This window comes from Metarhizium robertsii, assembly GCF_000187425.2.
Source record: "Metarhizium robertsii ARSEF 23 chromosome Unknown MAA_Scf_10, whole genome shotgun sequence".
In the NCBI taxonomy this organism is placed as follows: Eukaryota; Fungi; Ascomycota; class Sordariomycetes; order Hypocreales; family Clavicipitaceae; genus Metarhizium; species Metarhizium robertsii.
In genome coordinates, this window is record NW_011942150.1 from 805,508 (window position 1) to 819,806 (window position 14,299).

The 14,299-nt window shown below is 48.5% G+C and overlaps 3 protein-coding genes across 3 annotated transcripts; 2 read left to right on the forward strand and 1 right to left on the reverse strand.

Annotated features, from left to right (window-relative positions):
* Positions 1 to 1,636: 1,636 nt before the first annotated feature.
* MAA_10033 (polyketide synthase) lies at positions 1,637 to 6,798 on the forward strand (the record flags this gene model as incomplete). Its single annotated transcript, XM_007828031.2, has 6 exons — positions 1,637 to 2,323; positions 2,367 to 3,185; positions 3,550 to 4,449; positions 4,569 to 4,853; positions 4,926 to 5,000; positions 5,080 to 6,798. 6 exons carry the CDS (start codon positions 1,637 to 1,639, stop codon positions 6,796 to 6,798), a joined length of 4,485 nt encoding a protein of 1,494 aa, XP_007826222.2.
* Positions 6,799 to 8,247: 1,449 nt separating this feature from the next.
* MAA_10032 (laccase-1 precursor) lies at positions 8,248 to 9,991 on the forward strand (the record flags this gene model as incomplete). The annotated part of the gene is made up of 2 exons (XM_007828030.1): positions 8,248 to 8,500; positions 8,553 to 9,991. 2 exons carry the CDS (start codon positions 8,248 to 8,250, stop codon positions 9,989 to 9,991), a joined length of 1,692 nt encoding a protein of 563 aa, XP_007826221.1.
* Positions 9,992 to 12,049: 2,058 nt separating this feature from the next.
* On the reverse strand, positions 12,050 to 13,513 carry MAA_10031 (benzoylformate decarboxylase; the record flags this gene model as incomplete). The annotated part of the gene is made up of 1 exon (XM_007828029.1): positions 12,050 to 13,513. The coding sequence occupies one exon, from the start codon at positions 13,511 to 13,513 to the stop codon at positions 12,050 to 12,052; it is 1,464 nt and encodes a 487-aa protein (XP_007826220.1).
* Between the last annotated feature and the right edge of the window lie 786 nt (positions 13,514 to 14,299).

Consider the following 14,299-nt stretch of genomic DNA (forward strand, 5'->3'; position numbering starts at 1 on the left):
CGCGGTTTGGTGCGTAACGTACATGATCCCCTTTAACCAACTATGAGCCTCGACCGATCACGTCTTCCTGAAGTTATAACGGAGCACTAACCGTATCTCTGGTGGCAATAAAGTATATCGCGATGTATGTCGCCTCTCCACGCATGATATGCGCCGTAGAGGTTGGTGAATTTGGCCAGCACAGGCCCTGGGTACTTGGCTAGGGGATGGAACCATACCGTGCAAACAATCCGGAAAACAATCTTGTGTTACAACATTAGTGTCAGCGAGAACAAAACAATGGGTTAGAAACACAAGACAAGAATTATACATGTTTCGTACGTCATTGTGTGTATACTTACAAAGATGACGCAGCCAGCCAACCCTAAAAATATGGCTGGGCCAGCTGTCCCTGCGTTTTTCAGCAACCCCATATCAGAAAGCCGGACTAGACGATGGCGTGCGATCCGAAATTCCTGACAGACTTAACACTCAAGGTGCAAACCCACAACTGCATCAAATGTAAATATATCTATTCAATCAAGTACGTATGAAACCTGCGGATGAAAGTTAAGAGCCCAAGCGACAAGCCTGACCATGACTATTCCGGGATCATCGACGACGGGGAATTCTAATTATCTAATATTTCAAAGTAAGGAAATACCCCGTCAAACACCCACGGCCCCAAAAATGAAAGGCCGTTTTAGAAAAGCCCAGAAGCTTCATTATTCCGGGGCATATGGCATCGGCCACATTGCATTGGAGGCAAGTTACATCAAGACCAGGGGCAAGTCACAGCGTAAAGAGCGAATGTCATGACCGAATGGTGCAGAGCTCAGGGTTTCACTTGTTTGGCCCCGGCTGGTGGCCGAAAAATAGTCGCCGAGAAAAGTCACTATTACTTCGGCGATTACTACAAGACGGTATGTCACGGACGGGATGAATGAGCCTTCAAACCTTGGTACGTGTAGCTATAACCTTGACACTTTGAGGCAGACTCAAGTGCTTCATGGGGACCAGTCCATTTCCCGCTATTAGACCCACGTTATCATATCGTATTAATTGGAGCTTTAGCATTACACTGGTCGTTGGGGCTTCTCAAGAAGGCCGTGGGTCGCGGGTCTTCTATGCGCCGGATGTTACACGGGACTGGAGGAAAGCCCAACAAGATTGTGAGCTCAACAAAGAGGCACTCCCATCGAGGACTTGTTGGTTCCACAACTAGAACACGTGCTAAGGGCCCTAGACACGAGCGTTTCTTTCATGTATATAGTGGTCTAGTCACATCCCTCTATGGTCACACCGGTCGAGCTACCCGAATTACAGCCCTTACTCACCAACCTACGTTTTCCGTATCAGGCAATGTACTATAAATGATTGCTAGTCTGTCCATACTTCAGTACTATTTGACTGCAAACTCCGGAGGCGCAGTGGTCGACACCGTCTCTGTGCAACGTATCAGTTTTACCCCGTCTTAAAGCTTAAGACTCAGTCAGTTGATAAAGGGGCAGCGGCAAATCTTTCTTTTCGTCGACGTACAATCCAAGTGTCTCCAACATCCAACATTGAATGTCACGTATGGGCTTGGCTCTGCTGTACCACCAAAAGGCCATTCCTTGCTAGCCTTGTCCTGCAACATCGAACCCAAAATCTCAATATGGCGGTTCATAGTCCTAATAATAGGATAGTCGCCCATGAAAAAGCGCAGGAAAACAACGGCGACGGCCAAATATACAGCCATGGCCATGATCCTATGCCTTTCGAACCAGTCGCCATTATTGGTATGGCGATGCGCCTCCCCGGGCGTGTAAGGAATGAAAATGACTTCTGGAATCTTCTTTCCGGCAAGCAAAGCGGGCTTTGTGAAGTCCCTAAAGACCGGTTCAATATTCACGGGTTTTACGATTCATTTGGTCACGTTGGAACCATTCCAATCAACCGGGGATACTTCCTGGAAGACGTGGATATCCAGCAGTTCGACACGACAGTTTTCCCAATACCCAAGGCGGAGCTGGAGCGTCTGGATCCTTCCCAACGGCAACTCCTCCAAGTAGCATATGAATGTTTCGAAAGCGCTGGCATATCTTCGTGGCGTGGTAGCAGTGTTGGATGCTATGTGGGCGAGTTTGGAGAGGACTGGGCTGATGTGAATGCCAAAGAGCCGCAGCACAAGGGTGGTTACCGCGGTACCGGGTTCGGGGATTTTGCCATGAGCAACAGAGTCTCGTATGAGTTTGACCTACGCGGCCCCAGCATGACGGTTAAGACGGCTTGTTCGTCATCGCTGGTTTGCCTTGATCTCGCATGCCTCGCAATCCGGAATGGCGAGTGCGATAGTGCGCTCGTGGGAGGCACTAGCTTGATGTTCTCGCCAACTACATGGATAGCCCTCAATGACAAGCGCCCTCACCAGCAGAAGTGATAGGGATGCAGACGAGGAAGAGATCCCTCTAATCACACAGATTGATTGGATGCCTCACAGCGACTTCGCAGATCTGGGGAGCCGTTTCCGTCGGCCGGCACCGCGCGTAATGGAATGGCCACTGCTGGAGGAACTCACTCTCCTCTGCATGCTCGACCACGATGAGGGCATCGAGACCAACGGCAACACTGCGGAGCACCTCATCAAATTCTCAGTTTGGATGCAGCAGCAGATTGAGAACTATAAGCAGGGGACCAACAAGTTCGTAGACAAAAACAAGCGCCTAGAGAAGAAGAGTGCAGAACAAAGACTTGAGCGTATCAAGGAAATCCTGGCTATGCTCTCTTCATCGCCATATGCTATCTTCACAAAGGCAATTGGTAAGCTCTTCTCAGTAGCACCAGCCATTTTCAGCGGCGAGACACACCCTTTGCACATTCTTCTAGAGGACAACGTGCTCGCTGAATTCTACGACGCACTCTCAATGGACTCGGCCGACCTTCTCGAGCTCTTGGCCAACACCAACCCACACATGCGTATCCTCGAGGTCGGCGCCGGCACAGGAGGAACAACAGCGCGAGTTCTGCGAGCACTTACGTCGTCGTATGGAGAATGCCTCTATAGCGTCTACACGTACACCGATGTATCAGCCGGGTTTATACCTGCTGCTAAGCAAAGGTTTGCTAACCATGAGAAAATTGAGTATGCCGTTTTGAACGTTGCAGCAGACCCAGCTGAGCAAGGCTTCCAGCCGGGCAGCTACGACTTGATTATCGCCGCGAACGTAGGTTCATATTATTTTCACCCCCTCGCCAGATGCCCATGTTTGCAACCCTGCTGACTTTGTCATGTTATTAGGTTATCCATGCCACCCCATACTTGCATGAGACTCTCGGAAACATGCGTACCCTTCTCAGGCCGGGGGGGCGGCTATTCTTGGAAGAACTCTGTCCTGGTGAGTGTACCCTGTTGCGACAACATCCCCCTCGATACCAAGGACCACCGACAACCGGCGGCAACGCAACACTGATACTGATACCTACTTAATCACTTCAGATGTAATGATCTTTAATTATGTCATGGTGAGCACACTACATATTAGTCCATTGCACTTACAGAACATGAATAGTAATCTTAATCTTATTCAGGGATTCCTCCAGGGCTGGTGGCTCGGGGCCCATGACAACCGCGTGAATCAGCCGTACATTTCGCCAGAAAGGTGGACCAAGGAGTTGCTTCATGCCGGTTTTTCGAAGCCTGAAGTTATCGTCCTTGATGATTCAGCGCCATATCATGTCAACACTGGCATCATAGTAACCCGTGAGAGCCGAAACACGAGTCTATTGCCAGTCAGCTTACTGTGCCACTCCCCTAATAGTCCCTGCGTTTCCGAGGTGCATCAATGCCTAGAGTCTCTCGATGTAGCTGTCAATATCTGTCATTTCGGACAAGAGTTACCCTCTCACAACGATATCATTTCACTATTAGACCTCGAGGCGCCTGTACTCCACGAAATGACGGAGCAGACTTTCGACACTATCAAGGAGTATTTGTCCTCGCACAAGGCCAAGATTCTCTGGGTGACACCCGCTTCGCAGGTCGGCGACGTAAAAGATCCACGGGCAGCTATGGTACTTGGTTTCGCCAGGACTGTCCGGAACGAGAGATCCCTCCCATTCTTTACAATTGAAGTTGACGAGACAACGACGTCGGCCGTGGCCACAGCTAGCGCCATATGCAGGATCTTACAGCACGCCGGGTCAGAGCAGCTAAACAATCGTGAATTTATTGACCCCGACTACGAGTATGCCATCATCAAGGGGGAGGTTCTTGTCCCACGACTACACCGGCAAACGATTTCTAAGGCATTTCAATCAACTCAGCTGGGAGATGACTGCGAAACTGACGATTTGATGACTGACAGACACATCACCATGAAGATGCCAGGCCTGCTGCATACCATAACTTGGAGCAAAGGCGAAAGCAGCCGCTCCCCCGCCGAGGGTGATATTGTCGTTGAGACTAGGGCTGTCGGACTAAACTTCCGGGTATGTGTTGTCGATTCCTGGGCTCTTGTCCAACGAGCAATTACTCATTTAGCTTTTACGGACACGAATCCCAATCTCAATCACAAGCCGCATCAAAGTTCTAACTCAGACGGTGCTAGGACGTTCTTATCGCCTTGGGTATCATTGAAAACGGCCCCAGCGAGATGGGATTCGAGGGAAGCGGCGTTGTCCGAGCGGTAGGGCCTGGGGACTCTCGCTTCTCCGTCGGCGATCATGTTATGTATCTCGGAAGCGGGTGCTTCAAGACAATCCACACAGTGAATGCGGCGTTGTGCGTGAAAATGGACGACTCGATGACTTTCGAGCAAGGCGCAGCATTGCCGTGCGTCTACACCACAGCTCTCATGGCGCTGGTGGACAAGGCCGATTTGAAATGTGGCCAGGTGTGTAATAATCCCACGATTTCAACTCAGGCATTGGTTGGCTCTAGATACTTACAAGAGGCTGTGCCGCAGTCTGTCCTCATTCATGCAGCCTGTGGGGGGGTCGGCCTCGCGGCGATACAAATTGCGAAGATGCTTGGTGCTCAGGTGAGTCGCAATCGGTACACAAGGACATGATTACACCTAGACACTACATTATATCTGGTGCCTACTGACACCGGCACAGATATACTGCACCGTGGGGAGCGATGTGAAGCGCAACCATCTCGCAGAAAACTATGGGATTCCACCCTCGCACATATTCAACTCGCGGGACTCATCCTTCCTCCCTGATGTCTTGCGTGCCACAGATGGCAGGGGAGTAGACGTCGTACTCAATTCGCTGTCTGGGGACCTGCTTCAAGCGTCGTGGCAGTGCGTTGCTGAGTTCGGTATTATGGTGGAAATCGGCAAGCGAGACTTTCAACGGCGAGCTACGCTGGCCATGGCACCCTTCGAGGCCAACCGCACCTTTACCGGTCTTGAGCTACGCCTGGTCTTGCAGGCATATCCACACAAGGCCGCCGCTCTCTTGGAGCGCTGTGTCGAATGGATACGTGAGGGACGTATCCGAGGTCCGACCGTCTCCAACATTTTCGAGGCAGTCCAGATCCAGGACGCCTTGCGGACAATGCAGACGGCTAGGCACATTGGCAAGATGGTCATCAAGATGCCCCGTGATGCTCGGGATCTGGATCGGCCGACGATGCACACACCATCATTCCAGTTTCGGTCGGACCGCACCTACCTGTTGGTAGGAGGTCTTGGTGGACTTGGGCGAGCGATGGCCACCTGGATGGTAGAGAATGGCGCGCGATCCCTCGTATTCCTCTCTAGATCTTCTCAAAAGGGGCCCCAAACTGATGGCTTCGTCAAAGAGTTGCACTCGCAGGGCTGTCAAGTGTTGCTGGTTGAAGGGAGTGTCAGCAACAGGGCCGACGTCCAAAGAGCTGTGGATAATGAGGCCACTGCTTCTAGAGCCCTCGCAGGCGTAATCAACCTGGCCATGGTCCTGAGGGACGTGGCGTTTGCCGACATGTCCTTTGAAGACTGGAACACAGCAGTCAAGCCCAAGGTCCGGGGCACGTGGCACTTGCATGAAGCCATCTCAGATAACAAGGAGTTGGAATTCTTCGTCCTCTTGTCTTCTTGCAGTGGCATTGTCGGTCAATGGGGTCAGGCCAACTACGCAGCAGCCAACACCTTTCTGGATGCCTTTGTGCATTTCCGCCATGGCCAAGGGCTCGTTGCCTCCGTCATCGATCTCGGCGTCATGGGCGATGTGGGCTTTGTATCGCAGAACCACGACCTTCTCGAAAACCTCGGCCGGATGGGCATGCGCATCCTACGGGAGCAGAACCTGCTCGACGCACTCGTTTTGGCTCTGAGGGCATCTCGGCCGACTCAAGTGGCAACCGGGCAGTTGGGCTCGCAGCCTGGCAATACATGTATGACATACCGGAGCCCCGGCCAAGTGCTCTTGGGGCTGAACACCACCGTCCCCATCTCATCGCCACTCAGCCGCGTGCCTTGGCGGCGCGACGCGCGTATGAGCATTCACCACAACCTGGAGGTCTTATCCAACAATGGTGGGAAACAGACATCTCCTCTACGCGACTCTCTGCGAGCCAATCTGGCGCCTTTGACGAATAATACGGACCGAACCGCCACTATAGCTTGTGCGCTGACTGCTGCCTTGGCCAATTTTCTTATCAAGGATGAGAACGATATCCCGCTGGACCGACCGCTGGAGCATCTTGGCATTGACTCACTAGTCGCCATGGAAGTGCGTAACTGGATTCGCCAGCAGATCGGCGTGGAATTGAGCACCATTTCCATTGTACAGAGCCCATCACTATTCCACCTAGCCGAGGATATCAGATTGCGTATGGGGAAAACCTCATGATTAGACTGGCCAGAGAATCTATGCTTCCCACTTCCCGTAATGTCGCGCCTGCAAATGCGTGCCTACATTCCCCCTTTATGCTCTTTTGGGTTTGCTTCAAGTGTCTAGGATTCCCTAACCTATAAGTTTGCTAGTAGTTAGCCCTAGGCTGCTGACCCGAATAAGTAGGCAGACTCTCTTTTTCCATAAGACTTCAAATGTTCTCACTTATTGCTTTTGGGGATAGCCAGATCCTAGCGTAGCAACTAGTATGTGCTTGTAACAGTAGCCTGTATTGGGAGCTGTGTATTGGCAATGCTACCCAGGGTATCCCTAGATGCATGACAAGTTATCAAGGCTCCTTTTATTCCTCAAGACACATGCTATAGCGTATCCCGAGGGCATTATCTGTGCTTGCCAGCTTCTATAGCTATCCGCCAAGTCTTGGCGCCTTCTAATATCAGAGACTAATCACGAACATTAAGGGGATAACGCAGGGGCCGCTCCGGACCACCTGGGGCTCCTGGTCAGGCTCGACCTGTGCCCTAGCTATGCCCTCTGGATACATCTGGTATAAAAGGGAGACTCTAAGCCTGTAAGAGTTGGGAGGTTCTCAGCTATGCCGGAGATTCAATGTTGATAGAGTCACGATAACATTAACCAGCTGACACTTAATTAATTATTGATAGCTATCTCGCAGCGAGGATTCCTGCCACATCTCCCGAGTTACTCTGCCATCACAACCACACCCTGATATATTGACGGCAACAAGTCACGCATTTGCCGCCAACGGTTTTTTCCCCACATGTCAACTGCAACTTTCCTCAAGTGCTCGGTCCTCTTTATCACGCAGAGCTAGTGCTGACAGACACCTCGCCTAGAGTCTTGCAGTACCCGCCTAACCAACTTGAATACTAATTTGGATCCGATTCGATAGTCGCTTAGACCCCGAAACACCCAGGTGCCATGTGAGCCCCACTGCGGCAGCCAACAATCCAGCACGGACCTGCGGGGTGTTTCAGGTACTGACTGGTTCTTGTTATTAAATAGAGTTAATAACCTAATAGTCGTGTGTTTAAACAGGTAAACAGGCTTGAAAGATAATAAAACAGGTTTTTTTCCTACCTTGCAGACGCAATTAGCTTTTAATAGCGTCTGGTAGATCTAGCTCTAAAAGTTGTTCATTTTTATATCAACATATCGTAACAACTCTTGCCGTGAACGCTTGAGCTCTGCTCTAGAATTCGTATATATCTCTACCTACCCCGATAGTCTCGACCTTTCTAATTTCTATTTAATATCTTTTTGTGTGTTATTCTTATTATCCTGCATTCTTTTTTATTGTGATTCGAAGATCAGTCAAAGCCGTCTTATTGGGTGTCAAACGTTTCAACTCTATTATTTTCTGGCATCGACTTTGCAACTTCGGCTCCACCCGCATCAGGCCCTACAGATTATCGCATATTAGCCATGTTGGTAAAGGCAGTAACTATCGTCACCGCCTACATTCTCGGCGCTACTGCATTTGCACCTTCCCGGTTTGACCGGCGATCGCCCTCACCATGCTCAGGCAACACCCCTGCAGATCGGTCGGCATGGTGCTCTTACTCTATAAAGACGGATTATACTCGTGAGGTTCCGGATACGGGTGTAACCAGGGAGTATTGGCTGGATATCGTGGATATCATCGCTGCGCCGGACGGAGTGTCGAGGCCAGCCATGGGTACTTCGCCTCGACTTGAGCTAGTTGTGATTTTTCGCTGACGTCTTGTTAGCTGCAAACGGTACTATCCCTGGGCCTACCCTTTTCGCAGATTGGGGCGACACCGTCATCGTTCATGTAAAGAACTCTCTTCATACCTCCAAGAATGGCACAAGCATACACTTTCACGGTATACGTCAACTATTTAACAACCAAAACGACGGAGTAGTTTCCATGACACAGTGTCCTACACCAGTCAACGACACTATAACCTATACTTGGAGGGCGATGCAGTATGGGTCTACTTGGTACCATTCACATTTCGGGCTACAAGCGTGGGAAGGAGTATTTGGCGGCATCGTTATTAATGGTCCTGCAACAGCAAATTATGACGAGGACTTGGGCCCGCTCTTCCTGAACGACTGGGATCATGCCACCGCAAACCAGCGTTCTACTGTTCACAGGACCGACTTTCTCACCCCGCCGCTAGGGACGGGCTTGATTAACGGCACCAACACATACGGTAATACTGGCCAGCGCCTCAACATCCGCTTCGAAGCGAATAAGACGTACCGCCTGCGGTTAGTCAACGCTGCCATTATCTCACATTTCAAGTTCATGATAGACAACCATGATATGACAATTATAGCTCACGATCTTGTTCCCGTGAAGCCTTATACTGTTAAAATCCTAGACATAACCATGGGTCAACGATATGATATCTTGGTCACCGCCAATCAAGCTGCTACGGCACGGCAGTTTTGGATGCGGTCTATACCTCTCGGGTTATGTGGCGATCCAAACTGGAAGTTTAATGACATTCGGGCTATTGTGCATTATGACGACAACTGGACGCAACCATCCACCTTGCCCTATTTTTATTCTCAACTATGCGGCGACCAAACTATGAATGCTGTGCCGTACATTGCAGAAAACGTGCAGCAACCAGATGTGAGCGTCTCTGAGACTACAAGCTTTGACAAAATAGATGGAATTTGGTACTGGACCTTAAAGGACGCCCCAATGCTGATCGATTGGCATGATCCAACACTGAGCAAGATACTGCGCCACGAAACTACTTTTCAGAAAAACGACTCGGTTATCGAGCTGCCCGAGGCTAACAAGACGTTTTACTTGGTTATCAAGAACCCTTTGTTTGTAGCTCATCCTATCCATTTACATGGGCACGACTTCTTTGTGCTTGGTCAAGGTGTTGGGCCCTACTTGCCCGGTATTTCGCCTCTAAAAACCAAGAACCCCCCGAGGCGAGACACTGCTCTCCTTCCCGGATCGGGCTACCTTGTTATTGGTTTTGTTACAGATAATCCCGGTGTATGGCTCATGCATTGTCATATCGGATACCACGTCGACATGGGATTTTCACTTCAGATTATTGAGCGTGCTAATGAAATACCTGCTATTATCAATCAAGACGAGCTCAATGCAGGTTGTGCCGCTTGGTCATCGTTCCAGCAAAGTAATAATATAATTCAAGACGATTCTGGTGTTTAACAAGTAGCTAGTTGGATATTTTATAGCTATTTAATAAACCTAAAAATGTATTTTTATTGGAAAGAACTAATCCACGTAGAGCCCCTTTTTCTAATACAGAAAGACTAATATTTTCTAATAATAGGAGGAAATTCTGTTTTTACTATTAAAGCCGCTTAAAAGTTAGCTTCTTTCATTAGGCGTTATATTCTTATAGCGTTTCTCTTATAAATAACCGTCCTTGTCGTGCAACTAGTAATAACATCGTAAATACGTGATATCTTATTAGCGATAAATAGAATAATAATAAAATATAAGCTTTAATTAATACGCTATTTAATTTAGCTAAATACTAGCTATTAAGGGTTATTTTTTAAGATAAGGGTTATAATAAAAAAGAGAAAAATACTTTATAAAATATTATAAAGGTTATAATTATTACTTATTATATTATAATTAATAAAGCTTTATTTTTACTAATACTAAAGTCTTTAAGCTACTATTATCGGCGTATATAAGCTTAGGTATTACAAGACAGGGCTATAATTATACTATTAAAATTAAAGTAGAAGCTTAGGTCCCAGTAAATAAACTATGCCGGCTAGTCTTATTAGCTTTATATCCATCAACAAACGCCGCGAGAGCAGATGCAGCAGCAAGTTCTGACAACCCCTTAAGAGGCGAACGGGATAGTCGCCGAGTTACTTCCCAGGAAGGTCAAGTTCCACCAGACGAGAGTGAGCCGGAACTAAAAGAGGCGATCTGTTCGCCTCCCCCCAACTTGCCGGCGCCGACACCACGGGGCGCAGCGCGGTCGAATTCGTGCAGGACGAGGGCGTTTACAGCCGATGTGCCGTGTACGGGGCCGCATATTAGTCTGGTGTTACACGGACAGCTAAGATGACATGTTTAGGTGGCTATAGTAACAGCTGCGCTGAAAAGGACGGGGTGTAGGTATAGGAAGCCCGTATTATTATTTACAGGCAGTATAAATTTAGCGTTAACCTTAATAACTATTTAAATATATTTAAGAAAGCGCTTATTAGGGACTTCTGGAAGAAGCACTATAGCCGCCGAGTTACGGAGCTATACAGCGTGCGCCAGGAGTCTGAATACATTAAGTCTGGTGGATTGTATGTGCCGCCTTGTTGTTGGTCCAGTTAAACGCCTTCAGCCGCTCGTAGCATTACTGGCTGTAATTGAGGCCCGGAGCTAGCCTATGCACTCTTATGGATTAATACGTTTTGGACTAGCCGCGGTTAACCCTAGGTATATGCTTATATTAAATAATATATATTAATATGCCTATTAATTTTAAGTAGGTTTATAAGCTTTATTATTAACTAATTTAAGTTAGCTAACTTAAGGGGAAATATACTTATTTTTATATTAAAGGCTAAATAAGTTTAAGGTTTTATAATAATAAAAAAGAAAATAAAAAAAAAATAAAGAAATAAAAGGGTTTCTTTAAAAAGCCTTAAATATATAAAATTATACTAAGATATATATTTATAAAAAAGAGGCTAGTATATACAAATATATGCCTGACATGTAATGTCAACTAGCATCGGCGGTAAAGTTATATCGGCGATTATACCACCGATCAAACCTGTTAGTCCCCTTTTTTAAGGGCAAGAGAACCTAGCAATACCAAAAACGTCGTTTCTTGTAAAAAGGAGGATAGCGGAAAAGTTGGTGATGGCATTACAGCTGTGTTGGACTAGGGTGCATGACCTGCACTGGGGATTACTTTATCCCATAACTAAAGGTGCATTGTTAAAATACTACAGATTATATTAGCGGGAGTGTGTGCGTCTTAAGCTGGGTACATTTTAATATAGTTTGTCCTAAATAATAGCACCACGATAGGGCATTTCTCATTCTCTTCCCCTCTCGTAACACAGCATATAAAGTGATGGACAGGTTCGTCGAGAAAAATACAATCGCATGTTCGCTTCTCAGACTACTGTCAAAGTAATTTAATAGAAAACCATCGACTCATTTAGCAAGCTTTTATTGTTCCCCCTCGGTGCGGCACTAATTCCCATGCCACTTCCCATGGACACGAATAGGAACCCCTTAAATTAGAGAAGTTATCCTCTGATGAACAGGAAACTCGATGAGAACAGGACCTTCCATGCTGAGCGCCTTGCTAAAGCACGACTGTAATTCCTCCTCTGTCTCTGCACGAAATGCCGCACAGCCATAGGCTTTCGCAACGGCACTGGCATCCAGCCCAGGCAAGTCCAAAGCAGGCACATTGGGCGTCTGTTCCAATATAGCAAACTGCTTCAAGATGGCATACTGCTGATTAACAGGGACCAAAAAGACAAGCTTGACGCTGTGCTGGACGGCGGTATAAATGCTCTGCACCGAGTAATGTAGACTTCCATCGCCGATGGCGAGTATAGTTGGTCGTCCAGTGGCCTTGAACTTTTGTGCCAGGGCGATGCCCACGGCTGCCGGTGCGTTCCAGCCAAGACCACCGCTGGCAAAGGTAAAGTATGATTCTGCCTGCTCTGCCGGCCAGACTTGTACAAGCTCCATGCCGTTGGACGGAGACTCTTGTACAAGGATGGCATTGGGCGGTCGCAGCTTGGCAACCGACGACCATGCTTCCATGGCCGACATTCCTGGCGCTGTTGGGACCTCGTGAGACGGCACTGCTGCTGGTTTTACCTGCCAAGGGGGCGCAGAAAATTGCGGCGGGCGATTCTGATAAAGCAGTGCGTACAGACCTTCCAGTGCCAAGTTGGCGTCGGAAAGCAGGCTATCGCCTACCAAGGCCGTCGCGGCATCATGAGGGTCGTTGGTGACGTGCAGGACCTTGAGGCCGTCCGGAACAGTGCGGCCAGGAATATAGGGGTAGTATCTCCAGACTTCGGCGCCTACCACAAAGACAACATCAAACCCTTGCAGTGCCTTGGCGAGGGGTCCCTTGGCCATGGGGAGTGAGCCGCAGAATAGCCTGTGTCTCTCTGGGAATACAGCTCGCTCGGATAGAGGAGCCTGAAAAACGGGCGAATTGAGAAACTCTGCCAGCTTCACGGCAGCCTCCCAACCCAAGCTCCGATCAACTTCTTGGCCTAGAATCAGCGCGAAGCTGCTGGCTTTCTGGATACGACTTGCAAACAGAGAAAGACTCTTGGGATCCGGCGCTATCCTGGTGGACACGGTTCTGACTGCCGGAATGGATGGCATGGGGGCATCCCAGTCGTCCATGGGGATGGACAGATAGACAGGGCCAGCTGGTGGCATGGTGGCCGTTGCGATTGCTCTGATCAAGGCTGCAGGGACGTCTTGTGCGCGGTCTGGCTGGAATGACCACTTGACCCATGGCTTTGGCATCGTTGCCGCGTCTCTGTTTGTGAGCATGGGCTCTCCGATGAGCATATCCCGAGTTTGCTGTCCTGCGATGATTACGAGTGGCGTTTTGTTGAGAAACGCTGTCATGATGTTGCCCATTCCGTTGCCAGTGCCTGCCGAGGTATGCAGGCTGACAAGCACGGGTTTGCGAGTTGCCTGTGAGAATCCGTCAGCCATCGCGACCACCGTGGCTTCCTAGAGGCCGAGTATGTAGTCAAAGTCTTATGGAAAGTTTTTTAGTATAGGCTGTTCGGTGGAGCTGGGATTCCTGAATATAGTCTTTATGTCATATTCACGAAGAAGGCTATAGAAAGCATGCCACACGGTCTTGTCCTTTGGAGAGTCCATTTTGATTGACCAAGTATCGCGTCTTGTGTGGCTATAAAGGCTTGTATAGGGTGTACGGGTGATAAGGACGCAAGTTAATACTTTATAACTGCTTTTTATACCGCGTCATGTCGCTTCAGCAATTTAGTCAAGCCTTTTCCTCTTAGAATAGCCTTTATATGTAGTGGCCAAGGTTTGAGACGCAGTGAGACCACCCGGTCTTTTAATTGTATGCTCTTGTCCTTCCCCGCTCTGTGGCTGGAAGCTCATGCTTCCTTAGCCCTTTGGCGTTGTTGGGCAAGCGGTAATTCCCCACCCCCCTAATTCTCTCGGCATTAAGGCAAAGATTGAGCCCCGGAAAAGTATACACGTCTACTTAGATTAAGGCTATAGGAGCAAAAAAAAAAAAAAACTAAAAACTATTTGCAGACCATAATATTATTGGCTCTATAGTATGCACTATAGTGCGAGCAACACTATCAAGAAACAAGGCAACGTGCGCTGAGCATCCTGAACGTCTCCGGTTTTTAAATACCTTGGCCATAACCCTACTCACCTATGCAGGTTTAATTAGTTGAAAGTTAATTCCGTAGAGGCGCCTGATCTATCTCTCAGGCTATGTCCTAAGTTAATAAG